We start from the raw sequence: 12,517 nt of genomic DNA on the forward strand, positions 1-12,517 counted from the left end.
ACTTGCTCAGTAACTGCAAACTTGCAAACACTAATGCACATGAATTCCTCAGGTCATTCTGTTTCTACACGCTGTCACTTGCCTGTCCATTGCTGCTATTCTGTCAATGACCCATTGGAGACAATGTTACAGAGATCTGCCATGGCCAGTTGTATCTTCTGATTCCTTAAAAGAATTGTTGTGGTCAGTGAAATATTTGAAATGGAGTATATCCGGTGGGGCGAATGATCTACTTTTGCTTCTGTGTCCTGTAGTCTAAAAAAGAAAATCTCTGGTCTACAAAGGACCAGACTGAAACCTGCTGTTACTGTTAGGAATTTGTGACTCCATCTTACCTTGTATACAGAGGAAATGCAGCTTCCATTGAAAAATGTTGCCTATGTTTGCGGGATGGAGATAATGAGGATTGCTGTTTTCCTCTGAACTTATGAAACTGTGATGTTCAGAATGTGCACTTCAGCTGCACAGGCTGAAACTACAATGCAGGCTCTTTAGTTAAGAAAATTATGATTGTAAGACTCAAAAGATTTCATTTTGTGAATACTTTATGTGGACTTAAGCCATTGGAGATTCTGAGCTGTTAAGAACATAGTGTAATAGATAGGAGCAGGAGGAGACCATTTCAGCCCATCAAGCATGCTTCACATTCAATTGGATCATTTCCTTGAACACCATTTTCCTGCAGTAGCTTTATATCCTTTGATTGTTTTTTTACTATTTCATTGATGAGCTGAAAATGTGTTGGAACAGCGCAGCAGGTCAGGCAGCATCCAGGGAACAGGAGAATCGGCGTTTCGGGCATAAGCCCTTCTTCAGGCTTATGCCCGAAACGTCGATTCTCCTGTTCCCTGGATGCTGCCTGACCTGCTGCGCTGTTCCAGCAACACATTTTCAGCTCTGATCTCCAGCATCTGCAGACCTCACTTTCTCCTACTATTTCATTGACTACATTTAAGATTAAGTAATAGACAATGATTGAGCCTTCACTGCCCTTTAAGTAGAGAATCCCAAAGATTATTCATCCTCCATGTGTTAAGAAATTACTCTTGGTATCCGTTCTAAATATCTTGTCCCTTATCCCAAGACTGCCTCTGTGAAAGCTGAGGCCAAAGCACTGATCCTTTGCAGTGCTAATTTGTTACCAGTTTTCAGTCTGTTAATACTTTTCTCCCTCAGTCCAATCTGTCAAACCTTCTGTATTGAAATCCTTCTGTTAGGTTTTGTATTTCTGGGATTGAAATTTGTACCAAAGATGAATGTACATAGTAGCAATATTGGGCAGGAGAAGAATCCTTGTTCATATCGACTAGTATTCCCCAGGGCATTTCTCGTAACTTTGAATTTTGTTGTTTAGAACATAGAACATAGCCCTTCAGCCCATGATGTTGTGCTGAGCATTATCTTAATCTAAGATCAACCTAATCTACATATCCCTCAATTTACTGCCGTCCATGTGCTTGTCCAGCAATCGCTTAAATGTCCCTAATGTCTCTGACTCCACCACTACCACACATTCCACACACCCACCACTCTGTGTAAAGAACCTACCTCTGACATCTCCCCTCTACCTTCCTCCAAAATTACAACCACTCATCACAGCCATTTCTGCCCTGGGGAGAAGTCTCTGGCTATTTATTCTATCTATGCCTCTCATTACCTTGTTCACCTCTGTCAAGTCACCTCTCTCTTCCTTCTCTCCAGTGTGAAAGGTTGAGTGAACGAGGGCCTTTCTTCATAAGATTATTCATTACTTCTTTGAAGTCTCCCATTACTTGATTCCCAGCCAATTTTTAATTACAATCCTTGTGGACCAGATTCCTTTTCATCTCACTGAAATTAGGGCATGTCCTAAGGAGTTTGTTGTTTCTTGTCCTTTTCCTTCCCTACACTAAACCTAATGTTTATGATTAGTGTTTTCTTGAGATTTTCAAGTGTGGTTACAGCTGGAAAAACAACACTTCAAAGATTTAAATCTCTACAGGTGCAGATTCAGAGTCTAAAGAAGACCATGCAACTGCTGAACATCAGCGATGGAGGGAGTGGATGCTTGTGGGTGCAGTGCCAATCAAGCGGGCTGCTTTGCCCTGGAGGTGTCAAGATTTTTGACTGTCATTGGGACAGCACTCCTCAGGCAAGTGGGGAGTATTCTGTCACTCCTCACTTGTGCCTTTGTAGATAGTGGAAGTGAGTTACTCGCTGTAGTATTTCCTAGTCTCTGACCTGCTCTCGTAGCCACTGCGTTTATGTGATGAATCCAGTTGAGTTTGAGTGGGAGAATTCCGTGTTGGTTACACCATTGAATGTCATGGGAGGTGGTTAGATTGTGTTTCCTATTGGTGATGGTCATAGCTGTCATTTGTGTAGCATGAATGTTACTTGCCACTTGTCAGCGCAAGCAAAATCTTGTCCAGATCTTGTTACATTTGAACATGGATTGCTCCAATATCTGAGGAGTTGTGAATGGTGCTGAACATTTGTGCAATCATCGGCACACATCCTCACTTCTGAACGTATGATGGAGGGGAGGTCACTGATAAAGCAGCTGAAAATGGTTGGGCTTAGGACTCTACCATGGGGAGTTCCTGGAACTGAGATGACTAACTTCAAACAACTGCAACCTTCATAATTTGCATCAGGTTTGACTCAACCACTGGAGTCTTTAGATACCTACTGATTCCAATTTTGTGAGGGCTCTATGGAGGACTCAAGCAGTGAGGCAATATTGCCAGAACTCAAATAGGAAGTGTGCAGCAACAATGTTGGGGGCAGTACTATAGGCCTGTCAGCAGAGAGTATGAGATCAAGGTACAAACATGTAAACAGATTATGGAAAGATGTAGGAGCAACAGGGTGGTGGTGATAGGAGATTTTAATTTTCTTGGCATTGACTGGGATTTACTTAGTGTTAGAGGTTTAGAGGTAATGCGACTATATTTTCCTTTTTTGTTTCATGAAAGATGGTTAACAGATTTGAACAGTGGACGTGCATCATAAGCTGTGGCTGAACAATTGTCAGGTTCTGCCTTCCTCTTCCTCCTACAATGCTTCTCCACGACACCCTCCACCCTCTCCCCTCTTCACCCCCCCCACTACCCCTGCCGCTGCCCTCTCCTCCCTCGTCCCTCTCCCTCCTCTCCACTCCCGCCACCTCCACTATCTCTCCTCCACCCTAATTCCACCATGTTACCTCCACCTTTCTCTCCGCTTCCCACTCTCTTCCCCCACTGCCTCCCCTTCCCAACACTGTTTCCCCCAACTTCCTTCTCTTCCCCCCACCCCAACCACCTTTCACCATCACTCTCTTTTCCCCCATCTCTATTTGCTGTTGAGAAGGTGGTAATGAATTGCCTGTCATTTTTGTGCTAAAAGTGTACCCACAATGCTGTTAGGGACCGAACTCCAGGATCTTGACCCAGCAACACTGAATAGAAAGTGATAAATTTTCAAGTCAAGATGGTGTGTGGTTTGGTAGCCACACGCTTCCCCCACTCCCCACCAGTTCTCCAACTTCTCTTCTAAGAACAACATAGAGGAGCTCATTAATTCCTTGGTCATGAGGATTGAGACTCTGATTAACTGCCTCCATAGCTTCCCTTCCCTTCCTGAACACATTAAGCTGTACCTTTCTGCTCACAGTCCTAAACATATGCATTGCTGCATTTTAGAATGGCAAATCAGGGCAGGACATGTACAATTAATGGTAAGGTGCTGCAGAGTGTTGCTGAACAAAGAGACCTTGAAGTGCAGATTCATAAGATAATGAAGGTGGTGTTTGGTGTGCTTCCGTTAATTGGCCAGTATTTTGAGTATAAGAGTTGGGAGGTCATGTTGGATCTGTACAGGACATTGGTTAGGCCACTTTTGGAATATAATCAGTTCCATTATAATGCAGTAATCCTGTTCTTGTGCAACCCCGTGTTATCAGAAAATCACGTAATTGCACCATTTAAACTAATGGGGCTGGAATCTTGTTGTAAACAATACATATTTTAAAAGTTCATGCTTCAGAAACAGTGTTCCCAATTCATCAATCGTGTTATAACAAATTTGCATTAATGAACTGCATGCTGTTCTGGCCTCCCTGCTATGGGGAGGATGTTGTGAAAGTTGAATGGGTTCAGAAAAGATTTACAAGGATGTTGCTAGGGTTTGAGCTGTATGGAGAGACTGAATAGATTGGGACTGTTCTCCTTGGAACATCAGAGGCTGAGACGTTTATAAAAACATGAGGCAAGGATAGAGTAAATAGACAAATCTATTTTGTGCATATGAAATCAGCTGCCAGAGGAAGTGATGGAGGCTGGTACAATTACAACATTTGGATGGATATGTGAATCGGAAGGGTTTGGAGGAATATTGGCTAAATATTGGGAAATGGGACTAGATTTATTGAGGATATCTGGTTGGCATGAAGGAGTTGGACCGAAAGGTTTGTTTCCATGCTGCGTATCAGCATGACTCTGATTGTATTTTTTTTTTTTTAAAAGTAACCTCATAAAAAAACTAATTTCTTTCCATTTGATCATACATGGATTTAAATACTTTGCTTTTTCATAGATGTTTTATGAACATTGAACATTAAACCTCTTGGCAGTTAATTGGTTAAGATATCCTTACCGCAGTTTAACAGAATGAGGGTCTCCTAATAGTCTTTGTTGCTGCACACCACAGCAACTTTTTTTAGATTTCTCTGTTTTTTCCATGGATTCCAAAACTCTCTTAATTCATTCAAAGGTGACAGTAACGCTTGCATTTTTAGTTGTTATTTACAGGCTTCCAAAATTAGCAGTGTTGAAGATTGTTTGTTTAATTCCAACTTGAAATGGCATTTTAAATTTGATAAAATTGGATAAAGCCTGAATTATAAATTGACTCTTTTTCTATATAATCACTTTTCAAAAAACTCTTTTTTTTCCTACTTTTTAGCTCTGACACTTAGTTGTTTGTGTGCAGCAGTCTGTAACTGTCTTGTCTGTATCCCTGTTTTACTTGTTTGTCTTGTCTACTTTTTAAGATCTGTAGGACACTCATTGGCAAGAAATGAGTCTTCACCCAGAAATGGGATATCCTGATTTAAAATAAAGTTCAAAATTTTAGTACTCACATCAGTCCTAAGACCAACTGCAAAGTAATAAGTAAAACACAATTTGTATTTGAATGTAGTATAAATTCTTGATTTATGTGGCATGCAATCTGTTGACGTAGCATTAGGATTCCTACAGTGTGGAAACAGGCCCTTCGGCCCAACAACTCCACATCGATACTCTGAAGAGTAACGCATCCAGACCCATTCCCCTACTCTATATTTACCCCCGACCAATGCATCTAGCCTCCACATCACTGACCACTATGGACAGTTTAGCGTGGCCAATTCACCTAGTCTGCACATTTTTGTGGCTGTGGGAGGAAACCAGAGCCAGCGGATGAAACCCATACAGACAGTTGCCCAAGGCTGGAATCGAACCTGGGTCCCTGGCACTGAGGCATCAGTGCTACCCACTGAGCCACTGTGTCGTCCTTAAATAAAAGTGCCAAGCATAGGGCTCGAACCCACGGCCCTGAGATTAAGGAACTTATACTCTGCCGACCAATCTAGCCAGGTGTAAGTGTAACATTAAGTGCATTCAGCATCTCTTAATTGTTCTTTGTTATATTTTGAAGTTCATTGGATTCACTCTCTCAAATTAGCTATTAGGTTAGACAACAAACCCGTCCTTGTATAGTGATATGTCACACATTAACTTGCCCTACAAACTACATTTTTGAATTAAAACTAGGAAGCCTAAGGGAAAATTTTCCTTTAGCCCAATGCAACAAATGCAGTTATGTCCTGTATCAATAGATAATCTGGGCTAAAATAATAATACAACGTATGACTTTTATAGCTTGTCCCAGTGGAACGCATTGCCAACAAACCCATCGAAGAAACTCAACAAGATGTATTCCTCTCCAGACCTGGACCAGTATGTTGTGTTTTATCCATTTTTCATTTTGTAAACTTAAAAATTCATCAATTAATTGTGCAAACAATATATAAGAAATTGAAAATTAACTATTATGTTATTAACCTCGTTGCATAATCAAATTATTTATTTAATTACTTTGATTTCTGCTATTTGTATAATAGTAAGCCTTCAAAGCATTACTTTTGAGCTGTTTAGTTCTGATAATTAACTGGTGTAAACTATTAAGTAATTGGTATTAAAGTTGTTCTCAATTTGTTATTCTAATTACAGGTTCATTTTGTTTTTATGAATTGTACAGTCATCCGTTCACTTTCAGTTCAGCAGTATAGCATACATTAGCTATTTTAATGGGACTTGTGGGACTCTGAGAGACCAGGAGTTTTTACGGAGTCTTTCTGTGCTGTTATGAATTTTGGGATTGAATAGGTTTTCTCAAAATTATATGGAGTACGATAATGACTATTCAGAGATCTGGAACAATATCCTGCTGAATGTTTGTAAACTTTGTTGCTGTTCCTCCAGAATTGTCTCAACATTGCTTTAAAATGTAAAAGTGTAACTGGGTTGTTGGACCGAGAGGTCCAGCTAGTTTGTAGCATCTGACTCAAGATTAGTTTGAAGATTGTACTTTGGTATCAGTCTTTAGCACATTGGAAACAGAACCTAGAAATATTTGACGACTCAAGAGTAGAGGCAAAACAATAAATGAATATTTGAAGTTGGAATTCACAAAGGCAAAACCCAAACTGAAATTTTGAAACATCTTATTTAAAAAAATAATTTTTTTAGCTTTATGACTTGCCTGCCATGTAGTAACTTTATAACTGTAATAGCCACAAAAATTAGCAGTTTCAAGACAAAGCATTTTTTACAGGCAGGGGTTGGAATTGTCCCTTGAAATCCAAATTGAAGCCATTACCTCTCACTGTGATCTTGCCACCATATGGCGTGTCTGCGCACAGTTTTGTTACACTGTAGCATTGGGATTGTCACCAACTGAAGCAGAACAGAACCAAAAATGGAAATAAGTGGCTAGTGAGACAGTCAGGACCCCTTCTGGACACTGGGATATCAGCTTCATTCAATATCTGTGACAGACCCCCAAACCTATGCCTCCTCAATCTCGCCATGCCGAATCAGCATTCTTTACACCCTCAAGCACTATGCACATTACGTTTGAAAACTATGAGGAAAATATATATTCCTAAAATTATGATATGCTGATAAACAATGCCAGCTGAGCTGAATCTGTCAATGAAAATCTGACCCAAACAAGCATTTATAATGGGACTGCATTGCAAGAACTAGATCAACAAAACCTTGCTCTGACCAGTCTTGCTCAGAAATATTTTTATCCCTTCATCCAGAAACTGAGGATCATTATCTGATATCAACATCTGTGGTAATCTATAAAACCTCAGCAGTTTTGGCACTTGTGGAATTGGGCATAGACTCTACATTCATCCACTTCCTGTAGTTATTGACCAAAGGAAGGTACTCTTTCCCCTTCCAGTGCTCTGTAAAATCTTGTTTTTAGCCTTGTCAGAATAATGACTATATCATCTGAAGGAGATGGACTTGATTTAAACTTACTTTATTCCAATGTGTGGAATACTGTTGCAACTTTTCATCATTGTACTCTGTGTGGACTAGCCATTCAAGACATGATTGAACAGTTTACTAAGCAGAATCCCTTTGCAAGCTTATTGACTAATTTCTCAACAAGACACTGGATTGTTAGTTGTGTATATAATCAGTGGCTAGAAATTAATCATTCTTTACCACGAATTTGGACTGCAACAGTTTACGAAGGCAGCTCACCATCACCTCTTCATGGGCAACTGAGTGGGCAATAAATGCTGGCCCTGACCATGTCACTACTCCTCCTAATTATGGCCTCTGAAGCATCACCAACTTTAATCATTGCACCATTTGCGTTGATAATTCTCAAACTCTGAATTACCTCCTAAACTTCTTCTCTACAGAGGTTTTCTCCTTTCAGGCATACCTTAAACCTCTTTTGACTTTCTCTTAACAATTTGCTCCAGTATTACCTGACATGTCAAGTGTCGCATTCTGCTTTATAACTGTGAAGCACCTTGGGACGTTTTATCAGATTACTGGTGACATTGAAATGCAAATTGTGATTGGTTAATTTAGTCAATGGCTGAACATTTGCAGTTAATTGCATTTTTAAGAGTCATAAATTTGATATTATTTGTTGTAAAAGTTCAAGGATGTTTAGCAATATTTCAGCATGGTTTCAATATTCTAAAAATAAACATTTTGGGAGTAGTTCAGTGTAATTTAGCTGTCTTCCAGATCTGATTCCTACATAGATACAATTACCCTTGTTCTTCCAGATTGAAAACACATTGTCCAGTAGATTTATCGAGAGGTTTTAAAATTAAATAGCTTGGCATAAGGAAAGGAATGTGTTGATACTTGAGCATGAGAGAGAGTTAACATTGTCATGAGATTTGATAGCAATCTCCGTAGCAAGGTGCCATCAGGATTCTTGCATGTTCTCAAAACTTGATGTGTAAAGTAATAAGCATTTATCTTAAAGTATATACAGGGTATTTTAATGTTGGCTTTGACTAACAGCAGTTGGTAGCAGCATGTCTCAGGAATGCTTTTGTTTTTTTTTTATATAGTTCAAAAAGCCTCCTGCACTGCCTCTGAGAATGTACATTTTCCAGTATCAGAACATTGTATACTAACTAGATTAGCTAGTGGCAGAAAATGGATATTAGTGTATGATACCAACATTACCAAAGGTAGAAACAAAAGTAGAATCAAAGGGTGGAGACTTTCTTTTAAATGTCTGCAAACTAACAAACTTGTGAAAAGATCTTATCCAGCTTTCTGTTGATATCAAGCATGATAGATAGAGGGGAAGCAGATGATGTTTAGATTTTCAGAAGGCATTTAATAAAGCAACGCATATTCGGCTACTTAGTAAGATAATAGCTCATGGTGTTGGAGATAGTATATTAGTTTGTAAAGAGGATTGGCCAACTAATTTCAAACCAGAGTTAGGATTAGGATAAAATTTTCAGGATGTCAACCCGTAACTAATGGAGTGCTACAGAGATCAATGCTGGACCATAATTATTTCCAGGATTTTGACCCAGCAACGTGAAAGGAATGGCAATCTATTTACAAGACAGGATGGTGAGTGGCTTGGAGAGGAACTTGCAGATGATGGTATTCTGATATATTAGCACATCTAAGGAATACTTTTAATAATTAATAAGGAAAGTGAATATACTCGAGCCAAGTTTGCAGATGACACAACCGGTGAGAAGACATGTGTGTGACTAGTACAAAGAGTCTGCAGAGGTATATAGTTAGGTTAAGCAAGTGGGTAAAAGCTTTGCAAGCCTGTGCCGATCATCTCACACCAACTAAAATGAAAAACAAACCTTCTGTCTTTATTTGGTCTGCATCTCTCTTTTCCCTCTCTACTCATTTAAAAACCCAGTTGCCTATTAAATGTTGCCAAGGTGCCTGCTTCCACCAACTGTTTTGGTAGTGCATTCCAGGATCCTACACTCTTTGCATGAAAAGGTTCCTTCGCACATCTCCCTTAAATTTTCTCCCTCTCTCCTTGAACCTGTGCCTCCTTGTAATTGAAGAAAATCACTGACAATCCACCCCATCTATGCCTCTCATAATTTTGTAAACCTATATCAGCTCTCCTCTAAGCTGCTGTCTTTCCAGTGAAAACAGCCAATGCCCTCAAGACCAGGCATATCCTGGTGAACCTTCTTTTCTGCATCATCTCCAAAGCTTCCATGTCCTTCTGCTGATGTAGAGACCAAGACTGCATACAGTGCTCCAAATGTGGCCTGACATGGGTTTTATATAGATGCAACATGGTTTGCCAACACTTGTACTCCATGCCATGGACAATGAAGGCAATCATGCCACATGCTACCTTAATTATCTTGGCTGTTTGTGTTGCCACTTTTAGGAAACTGTGGACTGCACGTCCAGACCATCTGTATGTTAATGTTCCTAAGGGTTCTGCCATTTACTGTATAATTCAAACCTAAGTTTGATCCTCTGAAAGGCATCATCTCGCATTTGTCTGGATTAAGCTCCATCTGCCATTTCTATGCCCAAGTCACCAATCTATCTATGTCCTGTTGATTCCTTTCACAATTGTCGGCACTAACAGCAATTCCACCAGTCTTCTTGTCATCTGCAAACTTACTAATCAGACCACCCACATTTTCATTCAGATCACTTATATATACTACAAACAACAGGGCCTAAGACCTAAGGAGACATATGATTATATTAGCCAAAGCATAGAGTTTAAGGTTATGCTGGACTGTAGAATTTCAGTTATGAAGACAGATTGGATAGACTAAGGTAGTCTTCCTTCACGTAGAGGAGACTGAAAGGGGAGATGTTTGAAATGTAAACAAGTTGAGGGGCCAAAAACCACCTTCCCTGCTGTGTCTACCTGTGACTCCACTTTCAGAGAACCGCTCACCTGAACTCCAAGATCCCTCTGTTCCATTACATTCCTTAAGGCCTACCATGCACCATGAAACTCCCACCTTGATTTAACTTTCCAAAATGCAAGACCTCACTTCTCTATATTAAACTCCATTTGCCATTTCTCGGCCCATTTCCTTAGCTGCTCAAGGTCCTGTTGCAATTTCTGATAACCTTCCTCACTGTATCTGAAATACCGCCTATTTTAGGGTCATCGGCAAACTTAGTAATCATACCTTGGTCATTCTCATCCAAATGATTGATATGGATAACAAACTGCCTTGGGCCCAAGCACTGACCCCTGAAGCATACCACTAGTCACAGGCCTCCAGTTCAACAAGTATCCTTCAGTTATTTCTCTGTGCTCCCTACCATCAAGCTAATTTTGTATCCAATTTTTGGATTAGTGCTGCTGGAAGAGCACAGCAGTTCAGGCAGCATCCGAGGAGCAGTAAAATCGATGTTTCGGGCAAAAGCCCTTCATCAGGAATAAAAGCAGAGAGCCTGAAGCGTGGAGAGATAAGCTAGAGGAGGGTGGGCGTGGGGAGAAAGTAGCATGGAGTACAATAGGTGAGTGGGGGAGGGGATAAAGGTGATAGGTCTGCTGCCTCACAGCACCAGAGACCTGGGTTTAATTTCTGCCTCAGTCTGTGTGGAGTTTGCACATTCTTGCCGTGTCTGCGTGGGTTTCCTCCGGGTGCTCCGGTTTCCTCCCACAGTCCAAAAATGTGCAGGTTAGTTGAATTGGCCATGCTAAATTGCCCGCAGTATTAGGTGAAGGGGTAAATGTAGGGGAATGGGTCAGGGTGAGTTGCTCTTTGGAGGGTCGGGTGTGGACTTGTTGGGCTGAAGGGTCGTTTCCACACTAAGTAATCTAATCTAATCAAACAACTATCAAGTTTGTGAGGCATGATCTGCCATGCACAAAGCCATGTTGACTACTGAAGAGGAAAGCCCTGTCTTTGCAAATGCCTGTATATCTTCTCCCACAGAACTTTCTCCAGTAATTTGCCTACTACAGATGTTAAGCTTACTGGTCTATAGTTCTCCTGTTTCTCTTTGCATCCCTTCTTGAATAAGGGCACAACATTCTCTATCCTCCAGTTGTCTGGGACCTCGCCCATGGTGAATGACGGTGGCCCAGTGGTTAGCACTGCTGCCTCACAGCGCCTGTAGACCCGGGTTCAATTCCCGACTCAGGCGACTGACTGTGTGGAGTTTGCACATTCTCCCCGTGTCTGCGTGGGTTTCCTCCGGGTGCTCCGGTTTCCTCCCACAGTCCAAAGATGTGCGGGTCAGGTGAATTGGCCATGCTAAATTGCCCGTAGTGTTAGGTTAAAGGGGTGGATGTAGGGGTATGGGTGGGTTGCGCTTCGGCGGGTCGGTGTGGACTTGTTGGGCCGAAGGGCCTGTTTCCACACTGTAAGTAATCTAATCTAATCTAATCTAATCTAATCTAAAAAAATATATATATTAGACAGAGCCCCCGCAATTTATTCTCTAACCTCTTGCAAGGTTTTTGGATATATCTGACCAGGATGAGGAGGTTCATCCACCTCCCATACATTCTAGTACGTACACACCTCCTCTACTGTGATATGAACTGTCCCCAAGGTATCACCACTAACTTCCCAAGTTCCCAAGTCTTCATGTCTTTCGCCACGATAAACCGAAAGGAAAAATATTTGTTTGGGACCTCGCCCATCTCCTGTGGTTCAAGCAGAATGCAAATGACTGGCTGGACACTGGCAGATCCACCATTGGTAAGATGCTAGTGGCCTGGCTCATCAGAGACTTCATGAATTTAAATTAGCTGCCTAGTCAGTGGGTAGCTGAAAATCTGTTGCTGGAAAAGCGCAGCAGGTCAGGCAGCATCCAAGGAGCAGGAGAATCAATGTTTCGGGCATGAGCCCTTCTTCAGGGCTCATGCCTGAAACGTCGATTCTCCTGCTCCTTGGATGCTGCCTGACCTGCTGCGCTTTCCAGCAACACATTTTCAGCTCTGATCTCCAGCATCTGCAGTCCTCACTTTCGCCTAG

At 41.2% G+C, this 12,517-nt stretch overlaps 1 protein-coding gene across 19 annotated transcripts in view; it reads left to right on the forward strand.

Annotated features, from left to right (window-relative positions):
• LOC122543331 (regulating synaptic membrane exocytosis protein 1-like) overlaps positions 1 to 12,517 on the forward strand; it is an 845,124-nt gene that overhangs the window by 260,356 nt on the left and 572,251 nt on the right. For 15 of the 19 annotated variants that reach the window (XM_043682026.1, XM_043682010.1, XM_043682017.1 and 12 more), the window contains one exon: positions 5,886 to 5,963. The exons of the other annotated variants lie outside the window; for them this stretch is intronic. In XM_043682026.1, coding sequence (XP_043537961.1) covers positions 5,886 to 5,963 — 78 coding nt within the window. The remainder of the gene's footprint in view (positions 1 to 5,885; positions 5,964 to 12,517) is intronic. 19 annotated transcript variants of the gene reach the window in all.

Source organism: Chiloscyllium plagiosum, chromosome 3 (assembly GCF_004010195.1).
Source record: "Chiloscyllium plagiosum isolate BGI_BamShark_2017 chromosome 3, ASM401019v2, whole genome shotgun sequence".
Taxonomy (NCBI): domain Eukaryota; kingdom Metazoa; phylum Chordata; class Chondrichthyes; order Orectolobiformes; family Hemiscylliidae; genus Chiloscyllium; species Chiloscyllium plagiosum.